Source organism: Acomys minous (genome assembly GCF_964271855.1).
Source record: "Acomys minous genome assembly, chromosome: 4".
Taxonomy (NCBI): Eukaryota; Metazoa; Chordata; class Mammalia; order Rodentia; family Muridae; genus Acomys; species Acomys minous.
The window spans coordinates 6400052-6425899 of NC_140486.1; the positions used below are offsets into that span (position 1 = coordinate 6400052).

Genomic DNA, 25848 nt, shown 5'->3' on the forward strand with positions numbered 1-25848 from the left:
TGTAGGATAACAGGGGCTAAATGTGAATGTGTATCTCATTTAAATGGCTCATTTGAGTTTGTTTTTATTTTTAAAGAATAATTTTAACATAATGGCATTCCTGCCACAAGTGTCACTGTGCTTTTCTTGCATCCTATGGCATAGGACATGTCATATAATAAGTGGATGGAAAAAGCCGGGCATGGTGGCACATGCCTGTGATCCCAGCACTCAGGTAGGCAAACGCAGGCGGATCGCTGTGAGTTTGAGCCTAGCCTGGTCTACAAAGTGAGTCTAGGACAGCCAAGGCTACACAGAGAAACCCAATCTCGAAAAAAAAAAAAGTGGATAGGAATATAGCTTAGCTCTATTTCCAGGCTGTCTTCTTGCTGCATATTTCTCACGATCTGTCTCCGTTTCACAGCAGCTCTATTGTCACTGCAGGGCTGTGCTGAGAGTCTTGATGGAGACGGTGTGGTCTGCACTTGGCTTGGTTTTCTCTCTCCGCGCTTGAGAAAGACACTATGCAGATGAAAGGAAGAAACGCCTCTCATCTCCTGCCTTCTGTGTGGCAAAAATCAACGCTAAATCACTGTTCAAATGCAAAAACCCTGCCTTCACAGCACAGAAATAAGAGAGAGCTTATGGCTCAGGAACACAGATTTAGGTCACCCCAAATTCCGTGGTCCAGCGTGGAAACAGTTCCATAAAGTTTTTATAGTAACAAGACAAAGAAAGTCCTAAACCAAGACACTTTTACACCGTGGGAAAGGTTAAGTAGATGGCTGTAGCACAGCCGGAAGTTTCCTCTATAGGCTTCAGATGCAGCTGAGCGCGTTCTTAGCCCTGAGTTAGGGTTTTCTTCACATTTCCCAAAGGTTTGCATCTGTTTGTTAGGATGTTTGCCTGGCTTTACTTTCTAGGCACAGGATATGAGGCCTAGCACAGAAGTGGGTGGACTGAGGATGGCTCTTTAGCCACTAAACAGAGCCAAAGGCAAATTGTAATTAGGTTCTGGGTCTGCAGCTTTCCAGAGTCATTGAGGCTGGCTGTATCAGCCATTCGGCTTCAAGTGTCCCAAATCTTTGTTCTGCCCTTTCCTCCCCTGTAGGCTGCCTGCAGCGGAGTGCCTCCTGGTGATGTCAGAGTCTGGAGACACTGTCTGAGCCTACATAGTGAGTAAGGTCAAGGTGGAAGTCAGCCAGCCCATCAGGACTTGGGCCACGAGCCACAAAAATGGTAGCCTGACTTGTAGCACAGGTAGCAGCAGCCTGGGTAAACCTGTGGCTAATGGCATTTTTCTAGAAACAGCCCTGGAACATTGTCAGCAGGGAGGTGCTCCAGAGAGCTGATCAGATGGGTGGCAGGAGGTGGCCACAGAATCTGGCCACACGCTGGCCTTGCAACGGCTGTATTCCCAAAATTACTGTTGGGGTTCCAGGACCTCCATTGAGAGTCTAGGGTCTGAGGGGACCTGGACTTCTGCTCAGTCTCCAGACCTCTTTTCGGCTGTGGTTGGCAGACATGAGCATCCAGCTAGGTTTTGATTCTAATCCTGGTCACAGAGCTCCTGATCCCAACGCTGGGCTGTATGTAACTGTGACCTCTGAACCTTGGGAGCACCTGCCTCTGCAGGACAGTGTGCACTTTGTCTGACTGCCTTGCCTGTACTAGGGGTGGAGATGGGGGTGTCTGTTCTTAACAACTGTGGTAAAATCCCCGCATGCACAATGAGTGGGTCAGCTCTGCCTAGCAGCACACCTCCACGTGGCCAGCCTGTGGGCCAGCTCTGCCTAGCAGCACACCTCCACGTGGCCAGCCTGTGGGCCAGCTCTGCCTAGCAGCACATCTTCACGTGGCCAGCCTGTCTTTCCCGAGCTTTCTGTTAGGACTACGGAAAGGCTCTTGGTTTTCCTCAGTTCCACTTCCTCTCCGCAGTTAGCCTGGAAACCTCTGGAGACCCAGCCACATGGTCCTCTTTCCCTCTGACATGGCGCCCTGCCGTATCTGTTCCCAGCACAGTGGGATGCACCCACAACAGCTTCACAGGCTCCTCTCAACACTTGGCAGCCCTGCCAGCTCTTGAGATGTCTTCTGCAGAGGAAGTGGGGTTAGCGTGATGTGAAACCCGTTTCCTTTCTTCTTTTTTTTTTCCTGGTGAATTCACTGGTCCATACAAGAATTTCTTGGAGAGATAGCTCAGGGGTTAAGAACATTGGTATTGATTGTTCTTCCAGGAGACTTGGGTTCAACTCCCAGTACCCACATGCTGATTCTCAACTGTCTATAACTCCAGTTCCAGGAGATCTGAGACTTTCCTTCTTCTGGTCTTCCCAGACACCAGGCATATGTGTAGTGCACAGATTTACATGCAGGCGAAACACTTATATACATAAAGTAAAAGAAATGTTATAAGAATAAAGAAGAGTAAGCCAGTGGTGCCTGCCTAGGAAGCTGGCAGCTGGGAGGTTGAGGCAGCAGGGTCATGAGTTTCAGGCTACATACATTTCAGCCAAAGCTCCATAGCATGACCCCATCTGTCTACACCATGTAGAAGGTAGAGCAGCACACATACTTTGGTAGTTTGGTAGTGATGGACCAGGCACTCAGGTGCCACTCAAGGCAGGTGATCACATCATCTGCTGCTCTCCCTTGCATTGTGAGATGAGCCTCGATTCTTCATGGTAGTCATCAGCTGTGAAAACCATCTCTTTTGATAACCACACTTTGCAAGTAACAAATGCCTTAACCCACCATCTTTCTAATGTGTGTTATAAAAATAATTCGAATGAAAAAAATGTATGGCTTCTCTTTATTTTTTAATAATTTATTTATTTTTATTTTAGGTACACTGGTGTTTTGCCTTCATGTATGTCTGTGTGAGGATGTCTTCTCTTTAAAAGGGCTTATACTGCTGACCTCTAAGGAGGGCTGAGGCGTCCCTTAATCTTGTAAACGCTCGCCTCTTCCTGCCCTTCCCTGCTCTGTCTGCTCTTCTCCCGTGCTCAGCCTGTTGAGATTACTAACACAGGCAGACTCGGCTACATGCTCCCCAGGGAAAGAAACCTTTACAGATTCTTTATGTAGGCACTAAGCATGATTTAAGGAGGATTAATCAATTGCTGATTTGATTACCAGGCACAAACTATTCTTGCCTGGACACATAACTGAAACACTGTCTTCAAGCCACAGAGGAAATTGCTTGTGATATATAGATGAAAATGAAAAATGGGCTCCTAACCAGGACATTATGAATGCTCGCGATGAATGTGAATCCGAACACAGTAGAAGCCTTTCACACTTGAGGGCGATTGAAATGTCAAATAATTCCTTGAGTATAATGTGCAGCTTGTTAATCCCTGAGAGTCTTAATGTTCTTTGTGTGAGGGGGCAGATGGACTCGGGGCAAATGATGGGGAGAGGGGAACACTGGCCCAGAAGCACGTCCTCTCCAGAGGCCCTGCCCACAGCGCTGTGTGGACTCAGCTCCAGAGGGACTCACGGGAGCACACGCAACGCACTAGCGAATTTTAAAAGCAGTGGCAACACAAGGACGAGCAAGGTCAGGGGCTGGACATTTCCCACCAAGTATGTAACCAGAGACAAGGACGACATGTTTAGAGTGAGTTACTGACTAATCATGTTGCAACGATGCTGTTCTGGGATCAGTTTTAAAAGGCAGGTCTGTCACTCTGTCCCGAGAAAAATATGGTATATAAACAAAACAAAACAAAACAAAAAACCCCAATCACGCATTTTCCAAAGAGAAAGCTTAAAAAGCCCGTGAGCTAATGAGAACTGTTTAGCCTTGCAAATGGCTAAAGAAACAAAATAAAAATGAAGTGAAACAAACCTTCCTTGTCCATTCAACATGACAAGCTCCCAGCCCTAACAAAGATACTTAGTTTTTGCAAAGACTTTTGAAATCTGCAAAGTTATATGCTATTGGTGGAGTAAATGGTGTATCACCCAGCTTTTCATCACACGAGCAAGAGTTAGAAAAGCTAGGCATGGTGGCACACGCCTTTAATCCCAGCACTCTGGAGGCAGAGGCAGGTGGATCACTGTGAGTTGGAGGCCTCTATATGCAGAGGAGAGCACACTTCCATGTACAGAGGAGAGCACACTTCCATGTACAGAGGAGGGCACACCTCCATCTGCAGAGGAGGGCACACCTCCATGTGCAGAGGAGAGCCCACCTCCATCTGCAGAGGAGGGCACACCTCCATGTGCAGAGGAGAGCCCACCTCCATGTGCAGAGGAGGGCATACCTCCATGTGCAGAGGAGAGCCCACCTCCATGTGCAGAGGAGAGCCCACCTCCATGTACAGAGGAGAGCACACCTCCATCTGCAGAGGAGGGCACACCTCCATGTGCAGAGGAGGGCACACCTCCATGTGCAGAGGAGGGCACACCTCCATGTACAGAGGAGAGCCCACCTCCATCTGCAGAGGAGAGCACACTTCCATGTGCAGAGGAGGGCATACCTCCATGTGCAGAGGAGAGCCCACCTCCATGTGCAGAGGAGAGCCCACCTCCATGTACAGAGGAGAGCACACCTCCATGTGCAGAGGAGAGCCCACCTCCATCTGCAGAGGAGAGCACACCTCCATGTGCAGAGGAGGGCACACCTCCATCTGCAGAGGAGAGCACACCTCCATGTACAGAGGAGAGCCCACCTCCATCTGCAGAGGAGAGCACACCTTCATGTGCAAGGGAGGGCACACCTCCATGTGCAGAGGAGGGCACACCTCCATCTGCAGAGGAGAGCACACCTCCATGTACAGAGGAGAGCACACCTCCATCTGCAGAGGAGAGCACACCTCCATGTGCAGAGGAGAGCACACCTCCATCTGCAGAGGGGAGCACACCTCCATCTGCAGAGGAGAGCCCACCTCCATCTGCAGAGGAGAGCCCACCTCCATCTGCAGAGGAGAGCACACCTCCATCTGCAGAGGAGAGCACACCTCCATCTGCAGAGGGGAGCCCACCTCCATGTACAAAGGAGAGCCCACCTCCATCTGCAGAGGAGAGCACATCTCCATGTACAGAGGAGAGCACACCTCCATGTACAAAGGAGAGCACACCTCCATCTGCAGAGGAGAGCACACCTCCATGTACAGAGGAGAGCACACCTCCATGTACAAAGGAGAGCCCACCTCCATCTGCAGAGGAGAGCCCACCTCCATGTACAGAGGAGAGCCCACCTCCATCTGCAGAGGAGAGCCCACCTCCATCCAGTTTAGGTTTCTGAGACAGGGTCTTACTGTGCATTCCTGTGTGGCCTCATATTATAAGTACCCTGCCTTCTGAGTTCTGGCACTAAAGGTATGCACTACCGTGCTCGGCTTAACTCTTATCCATTTCAGAGTCTATAAGACATAATATGTCCTGTCTTTGTTTCTAGCCGTCCTTTTGGCTTCAAGGGAAGTTGTTTAGACCTGGGGTGCTGGTGAGAATGGAGGCCAAAGAGGATAAGCAATGCTCAGCAAGGGGAAGGCAGGGAAGACTAAATATGTGTGTGCGTGTGTGTATGGTCTATGTGTGCATGTGTTTGTATATGGGCTGTGTATGTGTGTATGTATGTGCATGTGTGTATGTTTGTATGTATATGTGTGTATGGTCTGTATATGTATGTGTGCATGTGTGTATTTGTGCGTGTGTGTGTGTGTGTGTGTGTGTGTGTGTGTGTGTGTGTGTGTCTGCAGGGCTCATTCATTACCTACTCAGGACCTCAGCACCCAGAGCTGTGAAAGTGCGCTTGAGGCAGCTCCTCCTTGCCCCTCCCCCAGCTGTCGTGGAAGGCAGCTGCTGACAGCACTGTGTGTACAACACTGTCATAGCACTCATAGCCTCACGCTTTGCACAAACAGAACATGGGCGTGTGTGACCTCTCACCCTTGCTCTTCCCAAAAGCTGATGATATTTGGCTGTCACCACATGGGCATTAAGGTGAGCCTTGAGCTGTTGAGATTAATTGCCCTAAAGTGACAACAGTACAATGACTAAAACTAAATCAGTCGGAGAGATTTAACCATAGCTACCATATGTATTTAAAGAGATTTGAGCCGGCCTGGTGGCACACACCTTGAATTCCAGCACTCAGAAGGCAGAGGCAGGTGGATCACTGTGAGGTCAACGCCAGCCTGGTCTACAAAGTGAGTCTACGACAGCCAAGGCTACACAGAGAAACCCTGTCTTGACAAACAAACAAACAAAAAAACCAAAACCAAAACCAAACAAACAAAACAAAAACAAAACTAAACAAACAAACAAAAAATTGAGATTCAGGAAAAGGCTGTATCTGGGATAATCGTGTACTTCATTTCAAGTCATAAAGCTCTGGATTCCTACTGCCTGTATATATAATTACAATATATTAAGTATACAACAATATAAAGGCCACAATAACTACCTTGCTTTTAGAATAGATTCCCAGCTAACCTTCTTGGTTGCTTGCTTTTTGACCAAGTATCTCAGGTACCCTTGATCAATTTCAAACTCTCCATGTTGCTAAGGATGACCTTGAACCCCTGAATTTTCTGAATTTTCTGGGGTTACTGTCATCTGTCACCAGGGCCAGTCTGTGTGATCCTGAGGACTGAATCCAGGCCTTGTGTATCCTAGGCAAGTACTCTGTTGCACTCCAGAATCAAGAGACATATTTGAAGGGATTCACACCCCACTTCCTCTCTTATATACACTGTGTGATGTGAGTGTGTTCAAATGTCCCATGTATGCACTGGTACCAACACTAAATTGGTACAGCTGGTCTGCCAACTTTTGTACTCTCAGGCTGGTTGTCATGGTGATCTGAAGGGTCATTTCTAGGTCTACCTGCAATTTGTTTGTCTCAGGTCTCCATGGAGATAAAGCAACTGCTGTCATGGGCTGATGTCAGAGGAATCCTGCTGCTTTTGTAGTTTTCTGAGAAACACTTTTCAGTGTCTCAACGTGAAGCCTCAAGAATCCTAGAATTGCAGAAGTGTCAGAGCTCGGAACAGTTCAGTGTATGGGGGCCAGGAAGTGACGTGGCTCCCAATGGGAGCCTGCATAACAACCAGCACATGAGCCCTGCTTCCCCACTTAGGCTTCCCTGGTGTCACTGTAGAACTTCTCCTACACCCTCCTGGCAGGAATAGAAAGTCACCAGTGTTTGTACATGTGGTAAAACTATATCAAACAGACAGGGGAAAACTGTAACACCGAGTCTAGTCACCCTTTTAATGCCTCAGCAGTTTTTGGTGAGTCAGAACATTCTGCCTTACTATCCTCCACTGGAGGTCAGGCCTGTGCAGGAAATGGCGTCTCTGAAATGCCTGGGCTGTGATGTGTTACCACTAGGTGGCAGCATCCTGATTTCTCTGTCTGCACCCTTCACTGTCTTTTTCATTAATTTAAAAACAGGGAAATCGCCAGTGGTGGTGGCAGCACACGCCTTTAATCCCAGCACTCGAGAGGCAGAGACAGGCAGACCACTGTGAGTTCAATGCCAGCTTGATCTACAAAGTGAGTCTAGGACAGCCAAGGCTACACAGAGAGACCCTGTCTGGAAAAACAAAACAAAACAAAAGAATGGCTACTTTTGTGTTTGTTACTGTGACTGAAATGTCTAGCAGAAACAACTGAAGGAGGAGAAAGATTTCTTTTGCTCCAGTTTTAGGAGAAAAATTTCAGGTCCACCATAGGGAAGGAATGGTGGCTGGGCAGCTCCGTGGTGGCAGGGACACGTGGTGGGGGAGGTTCCGTGGCTGGAGCCTGGGAAGCCGATTGTGACCGGAGGAGCAGGGAGCTGGGCTACAGACTTCAGAGGCATGCTTCCCCTAGTGCTGACCTACTTCCTCCAGCAGGCTCGACCTCAGAAAGGTTCCAGTCTCCCCAAACGGTGCCACCAGCTGGAGGCCAAACGCTCCAACTGGGACCCGGTAGAAAGCAGTCTGGATCTAGGGCGTCATTGTCACACACTGGAACCTGTATAGCATTGACAGTGAATGAAATGCGGTTTACACAGCAGCAATGACGATGTGGGGAGACGTTCACAGCCGCATGAGGTGGGCTAAATGGTGGTCCACAGAGCTCTAGATTCCAGCACGGTGAAAGATGATGTCTTCATGAAATACTCTGCAAAAGCAACTGGGAGAAAATAAATAAATTACCCTTCCTAGGAGAAGGGGCCCAGATCACACTACGGCCCACCGTATTGGGGAAGTAAGAACAGCAAGAGCTTGGAGCTGCTGGCCACACGTTACAAGGTGCACAGTGAGGAGAGCGCACTGGAGCAGGCACACGGGAACTCGGCTCACTGTCTTCACCTACAACTAACATGGCTCTTCCCTCATCAGTTACTGTAAGTCCATTCCCCCTGGGCGTTCTCACAGACACCTCTCCCAGCTGAGTCTAGATTTTGTCAAGGTGATAACACTAACCTGTAGAGGAATCTTAGTTCAGAAGATAGCTGCTCTGGCAGGAGATCACAGGCAAAGACCTAGGAATGCAGACACGCCTTTAATCTCAAAAGACAGAGGCAAGCACATATCCGAGTTAAAGGCTACTACAGAGCAAGCTCCAAATAGATAAAGAGATTAAGTCCTGGTGTGGTGGTACTCTTGGCTGCTCTCCCCGCCCGCCCCCTCCCCCTGAGACAGGGTTTCGGGACATGCTTTGTAGACCAGGCTGGACTTGAATTCACAGTGATCTGCCTGCCTCTGCCTCCTGAGAGCTGGGATTGAAGGTGTGTGCCACCACTGCCCGGCAAGTTTCAGGTCTCAAGTCTCAGCTATTTAATCCCAGCACTCTGGAGACGGAGGCATGCAGAGCGCTGAGTTCTGTTTAGTTCTGGTCAGGCAGCTCATTGAGTCAGTGAGCTGAGAGGCAGTGCAGTGGAGTTGAGCTCACAGCAGTTCAGTTTGTGGAACTCAGAGGAAGTTTTTACTGGGAGAGTTTTACAGAGAGAGGTTGAAGAGAGAACACACTAGATACAGGTAAAGACAGAAGGAGCCAGAGAATGAGATTAGAACAGAGATCTAGGGTTGGGTTGAGGTCAAGCACAGCAATTCAGTCAGAGGCTGAGAGAGAAGCCAGATTGACTCAGTCAGCTAGGAGAGGAGTTTGAGCCGAAACAGCAATGGTTCAGAAAGAGCTAGAAAGGTCGACCTTATTCAGCAGTAATTCTCAGAGGCTGAAAACATTCTAGGCCTACATGTGATTGTGCAGAGGCTAGAAACTTCCAAGCCCAGGCCTTGCTCATTGGACAGAAGCAGTAAGCCTCAGAGACAACAATTGTATCAGGTGAATAAAAGTTACTTTAACACTAAGCATCATAGAAGATGAGACATCTGGGAAGAACCTCTATCCTTTGACTGTGAGGATCCTTCCTGGAGGGGGAGACTGGAAAAGCCATACTCTTAGCTTCTCTCCCCCACTGTGTGGGCCCCTGGGCAGCAGGATCCTGGGGTTACACTTGCTGTGCACACCGAGTTCCTACCGTCCCTCTCAGAAACGGTGGGATGCTAAGCAAGTGCCAGCAGCTTTATGTCTCCATCCAATCGCTGCATCATCTATTCTCCGTTCTCCTTAGTGTGGAAACCAGCAAAGCAGAATACTTTGAGCATAGGGATGGGAAGGATAGGCTGAGCCGTGAGAACTGAAACCCTGTCTGCAGAACAGGAGGTGGAGCAGGGGCAGTGCCGAGGTGAGCCACAGTGCTAACAATTCAGAGGCTCCGGTGGCTGACAGGAGAGGAAGAGCTGGAGATAAAACTGAGCCCCTCCGGGTGGGGCCATCTCTTTGCCAGGGATCTTGAACCTGGAGCTCTGATTAACAAGAATCCTGAAGTGCCATGTAGACAGTCATCCAGGAGGCCTTATTACCGGTAGGGGCATTAGCAGGACCACCCACAGGCAGGGAAAAAGCACTGATCAGCTCTGCTCAGCAAATCCATGGCTACCATAGGGGACACCACATTTAACAAAAGAGACAGGTGGGTGTGCAGTGTCGGTCAGCGGGTCAGTCTAGGCACTGCTTGCTTCCAGATGAGAACAGACTGACTGTGAGGTCAAAGGTCCAGTTTCTCTCTCACGGATGGTTAGAGTGCTTTAGGGTGAGGCCTGTGTACTAGGAGAGGTTCCCCCTCTCACCTGGGGAGGTGGAAATGACTTCCCACCCACTGAGTATTAGTTTAGGTCTCTTAGAATGACATTACTGGTATCAGACAGCAATGGAGAGACTCGGGAGCTCCACAAGGCAGTGATGATACCAAAAGTGTCACAGCCCTTTGTCAAGCTGCTGTGTGCTAAGCACGGCAGAGGAAGCAGGTGGATGTCCAAAAGCTCTGCCATCGCCGGCTTGACCGCACCCACCAGCAATTCTCACCCAGAATAAATGGAGTCTCAGACAGTCGAGGTGGAGGAGTGGCGTGAGCACCTGAGAACTCAAGCCAGCCTTTATTTATAAAGCTTGGGCTGTGGGGAGGGGTTTGAGGGTGAATGTATCTGATTGGATGCTTAATCTACATGCAGTGGTGCAGTACCTCACTTACATGTAGTAGCATGGGGTCCTATCACGAGAAGGAAAACACAGTACTTAATTACCGTATGACGGGAGAAGAACGACTAGGTATGATTAACGGTCATTGCTGGGGGCTAGGTCTCCTTAGCATAGGGTGGCGTACTTCCAGGAATTCCCAGGGCCCTGCTCAACAGGTTCTAAAAGGGTCCAGATTCTAATCTTCCTTGAAGGCTATGTGACACACCTCAGCATTTCTAGGGTTCAGAGAGGGGACCCCACTGAGAAAGCGAATACTGTCGCTATAACGAGCTCAGAGGTTATCTAGAAGCATCAGACTTCGACCTTTCTAGCAGAACCTGACAGAATAACTGTGCGTCTGACAGATGTTTGGAAGCCTGTCTTCCAGCATGTGTGAGGACTAGATCTGGAGCCCCTTGCATACCCGCAGGAGGTTTCTCTGGAGATAGTGACTCTGACAGGTGGCTTGGAGAGCTGCCACCCCCAGGAGGCAGTAGTCCTCCACCTGAGAGGCTTGAGGGCGGTTAGCAGAGGATGAAGTCTAGCTACTGAGAAAGCTGGGGGTGGGGGGAGGCTGAGAATAAATGAACTGCCACTAAGAAATCTTGAGATCTGTACAATGACAGTTCTGGCCAGAGCCCACCTGGATGACTGTGTCTACATGCTAATCACAGTTCTAGGGTCAGAGGTTCAAGATCACTGGCAGAAATCTGGTTTGCCAGCAGGAGCATGCTGCCAGTCATGATGCCCTGAGTCTGATCCCTGGAACCTGCATGATGGAAGTAGAGTTGGCAAGGCAAGTCTCTAATCTCTACAGGCTTGCCTCAGTACTAGGGCACCACCCGCCCTCCCCAAATAAATGTGCAAGTTGTACCGTCAGTCATTCTTAGCCGTTTAGCAAGTTTGTGGCCAGCATGGGCTGTAGCAGGGCTTGTCTAAAGAGTATAGACAAGTAAACCCGAGGGCAACAGAGACAGGCAAATCACCACGAGCTTCTCTCCCATTTCCTGCCTTCTGGGTTCTAGGCTAAACACAAGGCACTGGGATTGAACACCCAAGATTACAGAGGAGAGTGGGAGGCTGCCCTAGTGTTCCCATTTGCCCAGTGAGGGGCTGTTCCATGGTATCAGGAAGATTAAGATCTAGTCTGAGTTCACTCCTGCAGCACTGATGAACTTTTCCTTAACTCATGCTAGTAATCGGGCAGTGGAGCCTGCCTGGTGGAGGGTGTGTGCTTAGGGACCATGGCCATTAACCCTCATCCAGCCAACTTTGCAGAGAAAATCAGTGCTAGATGTATTACATTAGCTCATGGAGCAGGAGTCATGTGTGAAGCCCTGAGGAGTAGCAGGACCACTGTTCCCTTTTTGTAGTCTGAGACCTAGAAAGTAAAGTGATTTCCTGGGGTCACTCTGCTGGACACAGTTTATGTAGTGGAAGCTCATGTTGCTTTTCAGCTTAACAGCCTGTCACCCCAAGTCTTATGGTATGGAATGTTCACACTGCCTCAATTTGAGCTAATGCAGGTGTAGCACATCCTTTCCATTCTCCCTAGCAGGTGAGCCTAATGATGGTAGAAAGGCTAAGAGAGGAATTTTACACAGATGTTGTAGAATTTACCATTTAATACATATAATTCTTACAGCAGTTATTTTTAACCCATTATATCAATAAAAGACATACACACCTAATATATTTTTTAAAAGCCTATACACTAGAACTGGGCAGAAACTAACCTCCTGTAGAATTTTAATTCAGAACCTGGCTGCTTTGGCAAGAGATCACATCCAAAGATCTTCGAGGTCTGTGTGATCCAGCTGGAATACAAACACACCTTTAATCCAGGAGACAGAGGCAAGTGGACCTGAGTTCAAGACCAGCCAAGTATAGAGCAAGTATCAGGTAAAGAAAAGCTTCGGTCCAAGCATGGTGGTATACACATTTGATCCCAAACAATAACGGGAAGGTTAGTTTTTAAAAGGAAGCACCCATGTTTCAATCCCACAAAATTAATAGTCCGAATGTCCTTATGAAGATAGACACAGCCACTGATGTGATGAGCCTCCATAACTGCAGTCCTGATCATCTGTCCTTCAGCAATAGTCCATTTCAGCATCAAGGTTTTCCAGTCTACCAATCTGATGAGCTATCTGTCCCTCTTCAGCTGGTTTGTTATGCTGTCTCCATGCGGGGGGGGGGGGGGGGTGTCTGCTTTCTGTGTCGTCTGCATTGCTGTCTTTCTGTGTCTCTTCCTTGAGTTGTGTCTTTCATTTTGATGCTTCTCTTATTCATAGCAGAATTTTATCAATTTTGATGTAACCCATAGTCTTTCATCACCTATAGAAATATAGGCAAGCCTGCTGGGTGTGGTGGCATACGCCTTTAATCCCATCACTCAGGAGGCAGAGGCAGTGGAATTGCTCTAAATTCAAGGCCAGCATGGTCTACAAAGTGAGTCCAGGATAGCCAAGGCTACACAGAGACACCTTGTCTCAAAAAACTGAAAAACTTTTAAAAAAAGATTTATTTATTTATTATTATGTATACAGTGCTCCGCTTGCATGTACTCCTGCAAGCCAGAAGAGGGCGTCATTTCACATTACAGATGGTTATGAGCCACCATGTGGTTGCTGAGAATTGAACTCGGGACCTTTGGAAGAGCAGGCGGCGCTCTTAACCACTGAGCCATCTCTCCAGCCCAATAGCTTTTTGTTGTTGTTGTTGTTTTGTTTTGTTTTTCGAGACAGGGTCTCTCTGTGTTAGCCTTGGCTGTCCTGGACTCACTTTGTAGACCAGGCTGGCCTCGAATTCACAGCGATCCGCCCGCCTCTGCCTCCCGAGTGCTGGGATTAAAGGCGTGCGCCACCACGCCCGGCCTCTGAAAAACTTAAAAAAAAAAAAAAGGAAGAAATATAGGCAAGCCAGGCATGGTGGTGCACACCTTTAATCCCAGCACACAGGAGGCAGAGGCAGGCAGATCGCTGAGTTTGAGGCCAGCCTGGTCTACAAAGTGAGTCCAGGACAGCGAGGACTACACAGAGTAACCCTGTCTTAAGGGGGAAAGAAGAAGAAGAAGAAGAAGAAGAAGAAGAAGAAGAAGAAGAAGAAGAAGAAGAAGAAGAAGAAGAAGAAGAAGAAGAAGAAGAAGAAGAAAAGAAATATAGGCAAAACCTCTTCCCAAATGTAGCATAATCCTCAAGTTCCATTCTGATGTTAAAACATCTTTAAAGTAGAGAGGTTGATTTAATTCAGTAGGGTTTTCCCCCCACCATTCAGTGTCTTCCAGCTAATCTCTCCCCCCCTTTTTAAAAATCAAGGTATAGTTAGGTATTTATGAATCCACACGTTAGACATTTAGGCACTCTCATCCCATGCCCAGCTCCATGCCAGTGAGCTGGGTTCCAATGCAGCAAACCAGAGTTGTACCCATTATCAACGGGCTGTCTACCTTGATCCTCAATTTCATTAGGTACCATAGGTTCACTATTAAGCATTTTCTGTTCCCTTGGTTCCTCTGTCTCTTGTCTCTCAAGACTTTAAAGAGGAGTTTATTCTGGTGGTCATAACTGCAATGATTATTGCAATGGTGGTTTTTTTGTTTTTGTATTTTTGTTTTTAGACAGGGTTTCTCTGTGTAGCCTTGGCTGTCCTGGACTTGCTTTGTAGACCAGGCTGGCCTCAAACTCATAGCCATCCACCTGCCTCTGCCTCCCGAGTGCTGGGATTAAAGGTGTGTGCTACCACGTCTGGCCTCCAATAGTGTTTTCAAGCAACATCTTTATCCCTGGACTCCTACTCTTGTTCTCAAGGGATCTGAAATGGAGTTTTTGTGGAGGAATACTGAGTGGATGTAACATCTATCAATAAAGCGCTGTTTAGCCAATCAGCTGGGCAGAAGGACAGGAAGTGGTAGGCGGAGCTTCCTGGGGAGAAAGAGCAAGTTTGGCAGTTGGGGGAGAGAAGGTTGACAGGGTAGGAAGATGAAGGGAAGAATGGCCTGTGGAGTATCATTGTAGCAAATGCTTGGGGTATATGTATTATATATCAGTTTAGAGTAGTTTGTTTACCATAGTTTAGGAATAGATTTGTATTAGTATAGTTTCTGCCCAGCTTAGAGCTAGCAGCTTTAGAGTACACTTCAGACTCTGTCTTTATTTAGCATCTTAGGCTGAACTGATACATTTTTACTGTAAGAGTTTCCCATTTTTAATGTGGGAAAGTCTGTCTATATAATTAAAACTCTTTTGAGGTTGCTTACTGTGATTTGCTCTCAGAGCCTCTAGCATTGTTCGTTGTTCTGGGCTTAAGGATCCCACTGTTCTGAGGTCTCCCGAGTCTCTCTGGGCATCCAAAAGAACTCAAAGAATTGAATTTTTCTATGGAGATGATCCCAGGCGAATTCCCCTCAGCATTCTGTCAGATGTCTCCTGTCCTCTGTGACATTTCTTTCAGATGTTCTCTATTTCTGTAATGTTTATGGGCTTTTTTTTCTCCAATCACATTGGATTTTCTTACCAACCACATTGGGGGCGGGGTTGTCATATATAAAACTTTTACTCACCTGTTTCAGTTTTTGTCGTGGAGGTTTATTGCCTCCGTCTCCTAAGCTAGGCCTACAATGTTTTTAGCCTCTGAGACTTACTGCTAAATAAGCACACCCTTTCTTGTTCTTAGCTCTGGGCTGGCTGGTTCAACTCAGGTGTTCTGGCTCAAACTCCCTGTTGACTTATTCAATCTGGCTTTTCTCTCAACCTCTGAATTGCTCTGCTTAGCCTCAAAGTAACTCCAGCAATCTGCTCTAATCTCTGGCTCCTTCGTTCTTCACCTGAGTTCTTTCTCTGCAACCTGTCTATTACTATCCCAGTAGAACTTGCTCCTCTCACTCTCTGTATTGCCCCTAAGTAGCTTCCCTTTCCTCTCTGTTCTCATTAGAGTTGGGGATATCCTATTCTCTGATTTGTCACTTTTTCTGCCACTCAAAACATTACTTTCAAACATGGATGCTTCCTTTTGCAAACTTTACCTTCATTGTTTGGGTTTAAAGGCACGTACCACCATGTGTGAACCTAAGTTTTTCTTTACCTGATACTTGGTCTATACCAGGCTGGCCTTGAGTTTAGTTAGATCTGGTTGCTGCGGTCTTCTGGATAAAAGGTGTTTGTATTCCAGCAGTATCTCACAGATCTAGGTCTTTGGATGTGATCTCTTGCCAGAGCAGCCATGTTCTGAATTAAAATTTCTCTACAACTCTCTGTGCATTTATTATTTTTTGAGATTGGGTTACTCTGTTACACAGAGCCCTGGCCTCTCTTTGTAGAACAAGCTGGCCTTGAACTCAAAAGATCAGCCTGCCTGTGACTTCCAAAAGCTGGGATTAAAGGCGTGCACCACCACACCCGCCTTCTCTGTGGTTCTTTCATGACCCAGCACTACTTCCCACCACACTGAAGTCCTTTAAGTGATAAAAAGGTGAGCATGACTGAGCTGCTGTGATGGATGTAAACATGTCTACTGCATTCCAAATATGGGTGGGGAGGAAACAGCTCATTATTTTTGCTTATAAGCTTGGTTAGTGTAAGATTACCACCCCTCTGCCCCCCAAATAAAAGGACCGTCAAGAACTGAAGAGGGCTTGAGACAGGAGGCAATGAAGACCGGGATTGGGCAGAATGTATCACATGGAAAAGCCACTGGCTTAAAGAGCTGGAGAATGGCTCTGCTGCACGTTTCCCATGGAACAGACGGAGGATGTTCCCTGACTCCTGTAGGCCTCAGCACACTCATGGATAAAGCTGGGCAGCGCATACGGGACCAGCAGTTATAATGTATAATGGCCCAAAGCTGAATTTCACATCCCTGTATCCTTTTGTTATTAAGATAACATACATAGGGTAAGGATATAGATCAGTCAGTAGAGTGCTTGCCTAGCACACAGAAAGCCCAGAGTTAGATCCCTAGCACTGTATAATCAGAGTGTGGTATCTGTACTTGCAGCAGTAGCAGTACTTAGGAGGCAGAAGCCGTGTTTTCTGTTGCTGTGATATGACACCACAACCAAGGCAACTTATAAAAAGAGTTTGAGTTTACCATTTCAGAGAGATGGGAGTCCATCACGGCAGGGAATAGGGCAGGTGGTGGCAGGAATAGCTGAGAGCACTGTCTCAAATCACAAGCAGGAAGCAGGAAGCCTCAACTGGGAATGGTGTGGCTTTCAAAGTTGCAAGCCTGTTCAGGGACATACTTCTTCCAGCATGGCCATTATCTCCCAATCCTACACAAACAATGCCACCAAGGGAACCAAATAAATATTCAAGCATCTGAGCCTATGTGTAAATTAGCACAGGCTGCTGCATAAATACCACAACAGAACAAAACATGATGTTATTCAGAATTCTAATGTTTCTTCTTTAGTAATTTCCAGGGTCAATTCTGTTAATCTTTTTTTTTTCTTTTTTGAGACAGGGTTTCTCTGTGTAGCCTTGGCTGTCCTGGACTCACTTTGTAGACCAGGATGGTCTCACAGAGATCGGCTTAATTCTGTGAATCTTTGCTTAAAATAAAAGTATGAATGTTTTGCCTGCATGTAAGTCTGTGTACCATGTGCATGCCTCCTGGCTGAGCCCCTGGACTTGGTTACTGCTTTAACCTGCAATATTGATGTTGGGAGTTAAAGCCAAATCCTCTGAAAGGACAGCCAGTGTGTTTTTGACTGCTAAGCCATTTTTCAAGCCAAAGCTGTTATTTTAATCATAAGGAAGCAAATATTGTATTTCTACAACTTTTCACACGAAAAGTGTTGACTCTGCATTCTATCTTAACCTTCTATTAGAGACAGTCTTCAGAGTACTTGCTTCTCTTTGGGGATAACTGAAAGGCTTTGGGGCTCTAGGGGAACACTAGAGTGTCTTTTTGGATAAAAGACCTGGAGTTATTTGTAGTGGCTACAAACATGCTTTCGTTTTGACTCCAAGTATGGGATGTGAGATATTTGTTCAATAGAAAGGGAACTGCCTTGTGCAGGGGCATGGTCTTTGCCAGTTAATAAACGTGCTGGTAAGGACTTTGAGAGGAGATAAATAGGAGCCCCAAAACAGATTTTGCTTTTCATCATTCCTGCTTTGAGGTTTCCGCTGCTGCAGTTATAATTGTGTTTTAAGGGGTGTGCTGGAATCACCCCAGAACTGAGTCTAAAAAGGTCTACCTCTTTTGTCTCTATTAACCTTCTTTCTCTCCTATCTAGGGCAGGTGGGTTGGGCGGGAGGGAGAGGCATTAAAGAACCCCAAATAGAGTTTAAGAAGACCAAAGCCTACAGTTATTACCTCTATAGACAGGTGTACATCATCATGGTGGAGGCCGGGAGAGCTCAGAACATGGAGCTTTACAGAATGGCACATGGCCTTGGCTAACAATAATTGTTGCAGGCATGGGATTCCAATGTCTCAGCAGGCCCCGGTACATAGGGTTCTCATATTCACTTGGCAGCCATCCCTGGTGATACCAACACCTAATCTCCAGAACTGTAGATCCCTTCGGGGGACAGTGTTCTCTTCACTTCCTGTCTTTCTCCCCTGCAGTGCTTTTAGACAAGAAAGTGACTGAATTATAACGAATTTTAGTCTTGATGTAGCTCCATTTTATCTACTTTTTCTTTAATCAAGACTTGGGGGCTGGAGAGATAGTTCAGTGGTTAAGAGTACAGGCTGCTTTTCCAGAAGAGCCACCAAGTGGCTCATAGGATGACAATTTGAAGCACAAGGTTGGACATGGTAGTGCATGCCTTTAATCATGGAACTCAAGAGGCAGAGGGAGGGAGATGTCTGAGACCAGGCTGGCCTTGAACTCAGTGATCGCCTACTTCTGCCTCCCAAGTGCTGGGATTAAAGGAGTGAGTCCCCACACCCAGCTGGCAGTGCCTTTCTATTCTTGAAAAAGTTTGTTTCTGCCACTATGACATGCAGCCTCAGTTGAAATAAAAATATGAATCTCCATATATTTCTTAACCTAGTCAAGTTTGCATGTAAGATTTATCACCACAAAGGTACAAATTAGGGAGATCAGGAATAGGAGGGGCATCTGTATTGATCCTAAACGTATTAAGCAGTTCATAAAAGAAGCCCATGCCGACACATCTGAGACTGTGTAGGTCCTTAGAAAACATAGACACTAATTCAAAAGACTGGATAGTTCATCAGCAGTTTTGAAATTTTATTTGTAATTTAAGCCACTCATAAAAATAGATCAGAAGTTAATCTTATTTAAGTGTACGACTGGAAACTCTGTGAGTGAAAAGTATTGGGAATGTTTCCCAGGATGTTTGGGGATGCCACTGTCATCCTGACAAGAGAGCCAACACATCATAAAAAAGGAGTAAAAGCCACTTTCATTCAATCTTGAATACCTTAATACTTGTGCAAACAGAATACAGCAGCATATGTAATGTTGTGACTGAGTAGGACAGGCTCTGAGCCATGAGGCTGGTTAATTCATTACACTGAATGTGCAAAAGCCTGAGGAGGAGACACACTTGGCTTCTTTGAAGAATGATAAAATGCTCCATGGCTGGGATTAAGACAGAATGGGGCCTGGGTGTGGTGGCGCACGCCGTTAATCCCAGCACTTGGGAGGCAGAGGCAGGCGGATCGCTGTGAGTTTGAGGCCAGCCTGGTCTACAAAGTGAGTCCAGACAGCCAAGGCTGCATAGAGAAACCCTCTCTCGAAAAACCGGAAAAAAAAAAAATTAAAAAAGAAAAGAAAAAAAGAAAAAGAAAAAGAAAAAGAATGGGGCCTAGGCACTTCCAGGGCTGTCATTGTGTCTGGGTGACAATGGTGCTGGGTGGAAAGTGCTTGAGTTTGGTCTGAGGGTTCAGCTGTGAAGAGTAAGGAGAAACAGTTTGTAGGCATTATTAACAAAATGGAATGACCTCACATGAGTGCATAAATAAATTCAAAATATATGTGCTGAAAGTGACTATACCTTCCAGCCCCAAACTACATACTAATTTGAAATTTCATTTCAAATTAGTGAATTCAAGCAGAATTTTGTAGTGACAGGAAGGAGATGAGTGGTTGCCTCGGAAGCACGAGGAGACAAAGTTGACAGGTGGGCTGGCATAGTGACAGGACAGGTGCTGACAGTTTTGGTGTGTAAGTGCTCACTCAGGTCAATGTACACTTTAAATTGTTTGTTGAATGTTAAGGTTTTGGGACAAAAGTTCTTAGGTCTGTAGAGACGATGCCTGCTATGAGGAGTGGGAAAGTTAGTAGTGCACACGTGTTTTTCCAGAGAGGATCTGTAAGAGCCAGGGTGCAGTGGGTTTATTTGGTTTAGTCTGATACAGAAGAGATACTGTTGGGAATGCTCTATTTACACACAGAAAGATGTCTGAAACTAGGGAAGAGGTTGAGGATTCTAACAGAAATCCTTTAATGTTTTCTATTAGAACTGGTTGCTGAAGAAAGAACTCTGTGTAGCTCTGGCTGTCCTGACCCCACTTTATAGACCGGGCTGGCTTCCAACTCAAGTGATCCTCCTGCCTCTGTCTCCCGAGAGCAGTTGAGATTAAAGGCTTGTAGCACCACGCGTTTTAAACATTTGCTGTAGTTTTGTGTCTTTCTTGTTCTGTCACCTGAGTTCTAGCTTTCAGCTTAAGGACTAATTTTTTGTTGTTGTTTTTTTTTTTTGGTACGCATGGAATATTACTTTGAACTTCCTAAGAATTCTGAGATTGTATTAATACTTCTGGCTTACTGGAGCAAACAGTCATTCCTTTCTGTGATAATTTTATTACTTTTACATTTTAAGCCTGGCACTTACCAGACAGCCCAGGTAGGCTTCAATTTCACAGCTTTGTGGTCTTGCTGTGTCAGCCTTCCAAGCCTTGGGATTAGAGGTGAGTCACCACACACACGCTAGATACTTGATTATTAAGCTGGCTTCAGGCTGTGCTGCTATGAATAAATCACTGGCTGGAGTTAAAAGGAACAACAGCAAATCATACAAGGTGACACACCTGAAATGGTAAACTTTAAGGCTAAAATGGAGCCTAAGAGAGAAGCATTACTGAAACAGGCCTGTTTCCTGTAGTCCATGGGCATCTCTGTGGGTACGCTTCCTTCCTAGGTCTTTGTCACTCCGAACAAGGTCTGGCCAGGGATGCTTAAATAGGAGTCCGGGGTAGAGATGTGCTGGGACAGTTCCCCTGCTTGGGGTCAGAGGTGACCAACACAAGTAAACGTAGGCAAGCACAGGACGACCAAACCACCCTCCGATCCTTCCATTCCCTGGGGGGGTGGAGTGGGGGAGGGTTGCTGTCCGGACCGGCCTCCGAGGTCCGGGTGGGGACAGAGTCGGGGACACCGTCCGGGATACCGAGAGGCCTCCGAGGACAGTGGAAATCAGGCCAAGGGCCTACAGGCTTGCTTGGCCGGCGGATCGCCGAGCCAGGTGACGCCGCCACCGCCGCTTGTCGGGCCGCGCATGCGCATAACGGCGCCCCCGCCCCCACTGCCCGCTCCCAACGCCCCCGCCGCGGCCCGCGGGCCATGGAACCCGCCGAGGCCGGCGCGGTCCGAGCGCTGCTGCCCGCGCGTCCGGGCGCCGTCACCCCGTGAGCCCGGCGGGCCGGGTCCGGCCGGTGCCGCAGCGCGCCCGCCCGCCGGTGCCGCGCGTGCGCGCCCGCCGAGTGAGAGCGCGAGTGAGGGGTGGGCCGCCGCGACGATGCCGCGGGGCCGCCCCCCGAAGCCCCGGGACGGCGCAGCGCGCGGCGACTCCGGTAAGGCCCCGCGGCGGCCGCCGAGTCCCCGGATGGGCGCGGGGTGCGCCGGGAGCGGCGCGGAGGGCGGGCGGGCGGCGGCGACTGGCCGGGCGGGCGTAGCGCGGGCGGACGGATACGGGCGCCGCGGCCAGGCCCCTCCGCGCTGGGCCTACTTTCCGGGCCGTGGCGGCGCGGGGGCGGCGGCGCGGGCGGCGGCTTTCCCCTCCCCCTCCCGAGTTCCTGTCGGCTCCCTCCCCGAGCCCCTCGCCGCGGGCTTCTCAGAGTCTCAGAAGCTCCTCACCGTCCTCCTGAGTCCCGGTGCTCCAGCCTCTCCCGGTCCCCCCCGCCCTCCATGTCGCCTGCTCAGCGCCGCCGTCCTCTCAGTCCCCTCCCTCAATGTCTCCCTGTCCCTTCCGCCTGTCCCCTGCCCGTCCCGGCCTTCCTCCGCACGGGCCCGAGGGAGTGCCGGCTCTTCCGGTGTGTCCGGGGTTCCGTGCCCCCCAGGGGGGACCCTGTCCTAGCGGGGACCGAGTCCTGGGAGGCCGCGGGGAGCGCTCAGTAGATCCGGGGAGGAGGAGGAGGAGGAGGAGGAGGAGGAGGGCATTGCTCTCTGTCACTTCTGCCTCGCTGGCTGCTTTCGTTTGAGCTAACTTGGGGGTCTATTTCCTCAGGAAGGAGAAGTGCAGTTTTACAGCAGGCAAAGTGATGGGGGAAAATGTCACCCACACCGTCGCCCCCCTCAGCCCGGCGCTAAGGGGCCCCTCCTCCAGCGCGAGGAGGAGGAAGCGGACATCCATTGCCACAGCGTTCTTTTGAGATGGGATGGGGGCTCATCGGGTTGAGAGGCGCAGAGCTCCTCTGTACGTGGTTTAGCCAGGGTTTAGTCTCAAGCTTGCAAAATACCTGCCTCGGAGTCCCCCACGTTTGTGGCCCTGGAGCGGCCCTGGGCGGTTTGTGCAGGCAAGCTGGCTGGGAAAGGACCCTGCCTGGGCGCTGGGAAGGCGGTGCCTGTCTGGGACGCAATGGAAGGTGAATCGCCCCAACTTCTATTATGTTTAAGTAGCTGGTTGCTGCTCTGTGACTCAGGGTTTCACTGTCTTTGGGGATGAGTACGCAGAGATTGAATAGCTGTGTGTGACCAAGGAGCCCAGGTGCAGACGCCGCCCACCGGCCTGGACCTACAAAGGGCTGTGTTAAACTGATCCTTTGGGAGAAAGGGGTGAGGAGTCGGCACCAGTGCAAGCTCGGGAACAGGACACCCAAACTAAAAGTTACAACTTAAGTAGCTGCTGTTACTCTTGACAGAGTCAACAGGCGCGCCATAGGGCAGTAGGAACACTGTTTCTGAACTACAGCAAGCGCTCTCACACTGTTGGTTTTCATGGATTGCTTGGAGCAATGGTGGCTTGTATGGTAGTGTTAGCAAGTATGAAGAGCTGCGGTGCAGAGAAACTGCCAGAATAGTCATCAATGGCTGCTGCCTCTCTGCGGTAGCCTTGACCATGCTTTCATAGTGTGTGTGTGGTGTTTGTTTTTGTTTACATGTTTTATGCCAACAGTATTGCAAGGGTCAGTGTGAAGAAGGCTTTCAGAGAAGGAATGTAACATTTCCGTTGAGACAAGGCTGAGCTTTCATCCCTCCCCCAGCACTACATTTCACCAGATGGTAACACCGCGCACACAGGATGATTCTGTTTCTCCTGTTTTCCTAGGCACTTCCTAGCTAAGTCTTTAACATTTTTTAATCACATTTTTGTGTGTGTGTACTTGTTGGCAAATGTTTTGTTTGTTTATTTTTACATACTAAGCCATCTCTCCAGCTCTGTAGGTAAGTTTGTAGCTTCTTCCTCAGAACTAGGTTTGCAGTCCACTACACCTTTCCAAGGTACCCATAGCTCTAGAGGTGGAGTTTTCTTTTTCTTTTTCCTCCCTCCTTCCTCTTTCTTTCTTTCTTTCTTTCTTTATTTCTTTCTTTCTTTCTTATTGTTTGTTTTTTGAGACAAGCTTTGTCTGTGTAACAGAGCCTTGGCTGTCCTGGACTTGCTTTGTAGACCAGGCTGGCCTCAAACTCACAGAGATCTGCCTGCCTCTGCCTCCCTAGCACTGGGATTAAAGGTTGCATCACCACCTTGGCCCAGAGGTGGAGTTTTCAGACTGGACTCTGCTGGTCTTTGAGTCCATCACTTGTCATTGTGGGTGATCTCTTCAAATGTGACTAGGCCTCACCCTGATCAGACTTCAGACTAGGTCCTTGAGGGCTCTGCTGTGACCTCACACTCCCTAAGCCTCAGGCCCAGCTTCAGTGCTCTGCTGGGCTTCGCTGCTGTCCTCCATGCTGCAAGTTTTGGCTTTTTGTTTGTTTGTTTGTTTGTTTGTTTTGGGCATTTGATTTGCTTTTGAGAGATCATCTTATTTCACTCTTAGCCCAAGTGTTGCAGCTTCTTCAGAGAGATCTTCCTCAGACCTCTTAGAGGGCAGCTGTAAGCCAGTCAGGCTCACAGCAGGGGTTCTCGCATTGTGCTGCTTGCGGCCCTGAGGTCTCCTTGAGGAGGAGTAGGTAAGATAAATACTTTATAGTGTCATTAAGAGCACTGGGCGTTTTCACTAACTTACCTGCAGTAGTTACATTACAGCAGTGCTGAGTGTAACTGCAGCCAACTTAGCATGCAGTATTTTGGTTGTGTGCCAGCTCTGTGACTGTCCTGTCATATATCCATACACCTCACAACAGGGGCATGCAGGTGTGGATATGAGAAGCCAGCTGTCACTTTATTAAGCCAGACATTAAAAACTTTGTAAGCCAGGCATGGTTACTCCACATGTCTTTAGTCATAGCGATTGGGCAGCAGAGACAGGTGGATGCCCAAGCCGTAGACCACCCAGGGTACACAGTAAGACCTTAGCTCTAAAGAAGTTGTCGGTGATTTTGTGAAACTGTTTTTCATTAAAATGTATTATGTTAATGTGCAACAAACTGATTGAAAAGAAATTAGATTTATTTTATTTGATTTTTGGGGGGGGGGTTTGAGACAGGGTTTCTCTCTGTAGCCTTGGCTATGCTAGACTTACTTTGTAGACCAGGCTGACCTCAAACTCACAGCAATCCACCTGTTGGGATTAAAAGCGTGCCCCACCATGCTTGGCATTTTATTTGATATTTATGAGTGTTTTGCCTGCATGAATGTATGCACCACATGCAAGCCTGATATTTGGAGGTCAGAAGAGGTTGTGGAATTCCCCAGAACTGGAGTTAAGGACATTTGTGAACCACAGTGTGGATGCTGGAAACCAAATCCAGGTTCTATACAAAATCAACAAGTGTTCTTAACCACTGAGCCATCTCCAGCCCCCTGTTCTGTTTTTTTTGTTTAATTGTATATTATCTATTATCTGTCTGTCTGTCTGTCTGTCCAGTCCCTGGGGCAAGCTGACCTAGGCCTTGTTCATATCACTTCTCTTGCCTTTGATTTCCGAGCGCTGGGATTAGGTATGAGCTCCACATTCAGTTTAAAAATCAGCTCAGCTTTCTTTCTTTTTCTTTTTATAGATTTATTTATTTATTGGTTATCCAGTATTCTGCCTACAGGTGAGCCAGCAGGCCAGAAGAGGGCATCAGATCTCATTATAGATGGTTGTGAGCCACCACGCAGCTGCTGGGAATCAAACTCAGGTCCTTTGGGAAGAGCAGTCAGTGCTCTTAACCTCTGAGCCATCTCTCCAGCCCCAGCTCAGCTTTCTTTCCTTCATCTTTTTTTCTCTCATTCTTTTTTTCTTTTTGGTTTTTCAAGACAGGGTTTTTCTGTGTAGCCTTCACTGTCCTGGAGTCTCTGTAGACCAGGCTGGCATTGAACTCACAGAGATCCCTCTGCCTCTGCCTCCCAGAGTGTTGGGATTACAGGCGTGCGCATCACACTCTGCTTCAACTCAGCTTTCTAGGAGGAAGATGTTTAAGAAATCTGTATAAACTGCAGGTCTCTGAGTCCTTATTAATACTTAAGATGTATATAAGATCAGTGACTGTCCTCTTACAATCTGTAATGATTTATCCAGCATTTTGGTCACTACATTATTATTATTATTATTATTATTATTATTATTATTATTATTATTATTTTATTTATTTATTTTTTTAGACAAGGTCTTGCTAAGTAACCTTAACTGACCTAGAACTCCAAGTTTGCCTGCCTTGGCATGCACTGCCATGCCCAGCATATTATGAACTTTAAGGGTCACTCTGAGGGGTTTTTGTGGTGGCAGGGAACTGAAGTTCTGGAGATTGAGTCATTTGGAAGGTAGCCTGGGGGCATAGAGATGTCTGTCTGCATGGACTCTAGATATATATAAAAACAATACTCTTCATGTGGGCGGCTAGGTTTGTTCCACACTAGTTGTGAACACTTTGTAGTAAGTAGGTGTTGTGCTAGGTGCTGGGGGTTCAAAGCTAAATCAGAGAGTTGATCTCTGCTATCACTCACTCTTCAGGACGGTGAATAAGTGCAAATGTGGTATGGCAGCAGAGAGCAGACTGAGTTTCCTAGAGAAAATAATAGGAAAATCGAAGTCTAAAGAGACTAGCAGCAGGGCGTAGTC

At 47.9% G+C, this 25848-nt stretch overlaps 1 protein-coding gene and 1 long non-coding RNA gene across 10 annotated transcripts in view; one reads left to right on the forward strand and one right to left on the reverse strand.

The window, feature by feature from the left end:
• Positions 1–6223: 6223 nt before the first annotated feature.
• On the reverse strand, positions 6224–23043 carry LOC311596824. 5 transcript variants are annotated; one of them, XR_014778996.1, is made up of 6 exons: positions 20319–20803; positions 17824–18080; positions 16591–16774; positions 12240–12840; positions 8406–8464; positions 6224–8112 (listed from the first exon to the last, which is right to left on the reverse strand). It is a non-coding gene; the product is annotated as an uncharacterized lncRNA (long non-coding RNA). The 5 variants fall into 5 exon arrangements; XR_014778997.1 differs by lacking the exons at positions 6224–8112; positions 8406–8464 and adding an exon at positions 21560–23043 and having other exon boundaries at positions 12104–12840; positions 20319–20703; XR_014778998.1 differs by lacking the exons at positions 6224–8112; positions 8406–8464 and adding an exon at positions 21560–23043 and having other exon boundaries at positions 12104–12840; positions 20319–20706.
• ZNF236 (zinc finger protein 236) overlaps positions 21034–25848 on the forward strand; it is an 88226-nt gene continuing 83411 nt past the window's right edge. For 2 of the 5 annotated variants that reach the window (XM_084780659.1, XM_084780660.1), the window contains exon 1: positions 21036–21276. In XM_084780659.1, coding sequence (XP_084636785.1) covers positions 21222–21276 — 55 coding nt within the window. In that variant the 5' untranslated portion in view covers positions 21036–21221. Of the gene's footprint in view, positions 21277–23705; positions 23816–25848 lie in introns of those variants that run through there. The other 3 variants (XM_084780663.1, XM_084780661.1, XM_084780662.1) reach the window with 3 other exon arrangements.